Source organism: Lathyrus oleraceus, chromosome 4, assembly GCF_024323335.1.
Source record: "Lathyrus oleraceus cultivar Zhongwan6 chromosome 4, CAAS_Psat_ZW6_1.0, whole genome shotgun sequence".
In the NCBI taxonomy this organism is placed as follows: Eukaryota; Viridiplantae; Streptophyta; class Magnoliopsida; order Fabales; family Fabaceae; genus Lathyrus; species Lathyrus oleraceus.
The window spans coordinates 278,309,055-278,313,242 of NC_066582.1; the positions used below are offsets into that span (position 1 = coordinate 278,309,055).

General features: G+C 43.1%; 1 protein-coding gene across 1 annotated transcript; it reads right to left on the reverse strand.

Moving 5' to 3' along the window:
- Positions 1–371: 371 nt before the first annotated feature.
- On the reverse strand, positions 372–1,804 carry LOC127137099 (uncharacterized). Its single transcript, XM_051063587.1, has 2 exons — positions 1,423–1,804; positions 372–1,324 (listed from the first exon to the last, which is right to left on the reverse strand). Exons 1-2 carry the CDS (start codon positions 1,802–1,804, stop codon positions 372–374), a joined length of 1,335 nt encoding a protein of 444 aa, XP_050919544.1.
- Positions 1,805–4,188: the final 2,384 nt, after the last annotated feature.

The window sequence follows — 4,188 nt, forward strand, 5'->3', positions numbered from 1 at the left end:
GGCGCGAGCTTCTTCAAATTCTGTGAGTTGTATCCTAAACTGGTACAGTCCTTATTGGCAGGAAGTTCAAGCAACCTTCCCCATCCTTGGGGGTGTCCATCCTTTATGATTGTCAGGGTGTCCTTAAGAGATTCCATTGGAGGTTTGGCATCTTTTGATTCATCCTTTGCTGGGCAGACCATTTCAACATTGATAACTTCGAATGACTGGAATGGGATTTCCCTCATCTCCCCTTCTCCTTAAACATACCGGAAAGATGTGAGGTGACTTACCATAATGTCCTCCTCACCCTCGACAACAATTAGTTTATCATCAGCTAAGAATTTCAACTTTTGGTGGAGCGTTGAAGTGACTGCACCAGCTCAATAGATCTAAGGCCTTCCAAGCAGACAACTGTAGGCTGGATAGATGTCCATTACAAAGAAAGTGATAAGGAAAGTATAGGGACCAATCTTCATAGGCAAATTCACCTCACCGATTACAATCCTTCTAGTCCCATCAAATGCTCTTACTATAAGCTCACTCGACTTCATTACAAGTCCTTCAACAGTTAGCTTAGCAAAAGAGCTTTTAGGCATCACATTGAGGGAAGACCCAGTGTCTACCAAAACTCTTGATAGGACTGTGTCCACACACTCAATAGAAATGTGGAGAACCTTGTTATGATTCCTCCCCTCGGCGGGAAGTTCTTCATCACTGAAACCTAAGCTTAAGCTAGTAGCAATATTGTTAACTACCCCTTCAAACTGACAAAATGAGATCTCTTGCGGTACGTGAGATGTCCTCAGAAATTTTACCAAAGCATCCCTATGGGCCTCCGAGCACATTAATAAAGACAACATCGAGATCTTCGAGGGTGTCTGGTTAAGCTGATCAACTACTCGATAATCGCTCTTCTTGATAATGCGTAAGAACTCGTCTACTTCATTGGAAGGTGCAGGGTCTTGTCTTTGCTGAGCTCCATCAATTTGTTTTCCTTTGTCTGAAGTTGAAGGATTGATAGTTCCAATTGGAATGGGCGTCGGTGCAAATATCCTTCCGCTTCTCGTAATTCCGCCAGTGCCGGTGATATTGATCATTGGATCACTAGACTTCAGCGGTTCTTCTTGAATCTTCTGACCATGAATGTAGACTGAGGTGTCATACATCCATGGGACTGCCTTGGTGTCAACATACGGGAATGGTGTGGGAACTATTATTACGATCGGAGTAACATAATTTGTTGACAGAGTTAATTGAGAAAAGTCATATAGAATTTGCAGAGGAGGGGCTTCGTCGTATGGTATCTCGAGGGTAGACACATCTTCTTTTATGGACGGGCAGTCTACCACCAAAATCCCTTAGTACATTAATTGTTGTATGACAGACTTCAACGTTCTACATTGTTGCAGGTTAATTAGATAGTATTCACAGTCATACTACAAATGGGAAAGGCATTATCCCTCATTAAAGCATTCTTGATCTCGATGAGTGGGGTTTTTAACTCGTCCACACAGGACATCAATCTCCTCCCATTGTCAGCTTCCATCATATTCACGGCTGCATTGTTGTGAGGGGGCATCGGGTTGTTATTTACATTTGGCCCCTTGGGGGTGAACATGATTGCCTTAGAATCAATAAGATCTTGAACCTTGTACTTTAATGCTTTACAATTATCGATAGAATGCCCAGGAGCGCCATAATAAAATTCACAACGGGCATTTGCATCATAACCGGGAGGAAGAACCGCTGGTGGGGGTCCTAACTCCCTTAGTTGTACAAGTGATTCCCTCAATAAATATGGTAGAATGTGGCTATACGGCATGGGAACCGCGTCAAATCTTCTCTTGGGTCTTTGCATCCTTTGTTGTTATTCCTGTTGATACTATTGTTGTTGACATTGCGGTTGTTGTTGATAACGTTGTTGTTGTGGTTGTTGGTAGCGTTGCTGTTGTTAAGTTTAAACAAGAATTGCAAATGGTTGTTGTTGACTTGGTTGGACGGGAGCTATGGCGGCTACTTATAGATAAGAGGCATTTCTTGTTCGAATGATGGAGGTGGCATTGGTCTCGCCTTCTCGTTTTTTACCGTAGGGAACAAAAGGTTTCTTCGATGCACTGGAAGTACTGGCGTAGTTCTGGATCTTTCCCATTTTTATAATATTTTCTATTTTTTCACTGGCCAAGACTAGGTCGGAAAATCCCTAAGAGGTGCTCCCTACCATTCTGTCAAGGTATGGACCTTGCAGGTTACCCATAAACATGTCCACCAGTTCCCTTTCTAGCAATGAGGGTTATACCCTAGCAGCTAATTCCCTCCACCGTTGGGCACACTCTTCGAAGGACTCCTCAGACCTCCGAGTCAGATTTTGCAACTGTGTGCGATTAGGTGCCATATCAGTGTTGTACTGATAGTGCTTGAGGAATGCCTCAGCCATTTCCCTCCATGTGTGAATATTAATGCCCTCAAGTTGCATATACCAACCCAAAGATGCCCACTGAGGGAATCTTGGAAAAAATGCATTAAAAGTTTATCATCGCTGGAATAGGCAGCCATCTTTTGACAATATGCCCTGATGTGCATCCTAGGGTCGCTATTTCCCTTATATTTTTCAAAGTCCAAAACTTTGAACTTGGCTGAAATGATGACCCCAGGTACCAGTCACATTTCTTCCGCATCAAGGCCCAAAACATTAGTGTTCCCCATTTCCTTAAGCTTTTCCTCGCCAGCCTTTACCTTCCTCTCCACCTCGTTGGTTGCTAAACCGAATGTGTCATTTGGAGAAGCAACCATTGGGCTGAAGAATGCATCGTGGCTACCGTCTATTTCAAAAACATGAGGACAAGGATTGCCGTTTGGAACACCGCCGGGTGCACTAATGTTGATTGAAGGATCAACTTGAGGAACTGGAGTCAGAGTCTCGACCGCTGGAGGTGTAGGAGGATTGGTAGTACTGACACGTTGATTCATCTCTTCTTGCATTTTTGCCATAACCTCTTGGCCTCTTGCGATTTCTTGAATAATCTCCATTAACTGCCGCATTTGGGACCGCACCTAGGATACTTCCTCTTGAAGGACAACTTGGTTCTCTTGGAGTTGCTCCATGATAGCTTGTCGACGTCCTCGTGTATCGTACCGGAAAGTCAGCTTTGGAGAGTGGTTATGGTCAGAAAAAAAGGGTGGATGGATGAGTTTTTTTTTTATGTTTTTCTGTTTCAAAAGATGTAAATGATGCATGAATGTTTCCTTTTTTTCGTTTTATGTTAAAGCATAGCACTTTTAGTTATTCGTGTTTATTCATTGCAAAAATTACTTGACGATTCACGTTCATAATCATAAATAAAGGAAAACACAATAGAGAAGATCACAAAGCTTTTTCATTCATCCTTTGAAGGGGAAATAGATTGCAATACATAGGAGTTGCAAAATACAAGTAACGGAAGCAAATAAGCCAACTAGATATCCACCCTAAAAGTGACCCCTTGAGACTTGCGGAGAGCCTCAATGTCAGTGATGAGTTCGGCCATCGTCCTCTTGCAGAACTTGACGAAGTGGTAGACCTCTTTGGGGGTATTATTTGGGAACATGATTAGATCTGCCTCCTTCAACTTGTCGGGAAAGTCTTGAAGGGCATAGTTAGTTAATACCATCATGTTGGTGTACTTGTCCCTCCATTCTTTGTAAAGGTCTTGGAGATTATGGATGATTTCATCCCTTTGAGAAATGGCAACTTCGAATCCATGGAAATGCTCCTCCCAATGTCTACAGTTGTTTTTCAACTCTACATAGGCTTGGTCATAGATTCCCCTCTTCAAGTTCTTGATTTGCTCGCAAGCTCGTCCAAGGTTGAACTGCTCACGCATAAAGCTTCGATGAATCTTTTCTTTCTCTAGTTGTTCCTTAGCTAGAAGGTCCTTATACTCTTTTAGAGTGGTCCTTAGTTCGAGAATCTGGGCCTCGTAATCTTCCCTCGCTTCCTTCTTCATGGCATTAGACCTCTCGACAGTATTCTCAAGGTCCTTGATGATTCGGGACACTCGATTCAACTCGTCGTTGCGGAAGTCTAGCTCAGAATTAGCTCCTTGTAGAGCTCCACCAACCCAAACTCTTTGTCCCTCGGCTAATTAGAGCCTCTCTTTCTATCTTCAAAATTTTCACAGACTTGCTTACCCTTATCCTCCAAGACGTGGTTACGTTCCTCGACACGAT

Bases quoted from the DNA above. Each gene is read 5' to 3' on its own strand.
- LOC127137099 (XM_051063587.1), bottom strand. From the start codon at position 1,804: ATGCCGTATAGCCACATTCTACCATATTTATTGAGGGAATCACTTGTA. The intron at 1,325-1,422 runs GTAGTATGACTG...TTTTGGTGGTAG, and splicing joins GGATAATGCCTTTCCCATTT to ACTGCCCGTCCATAAAAGAA.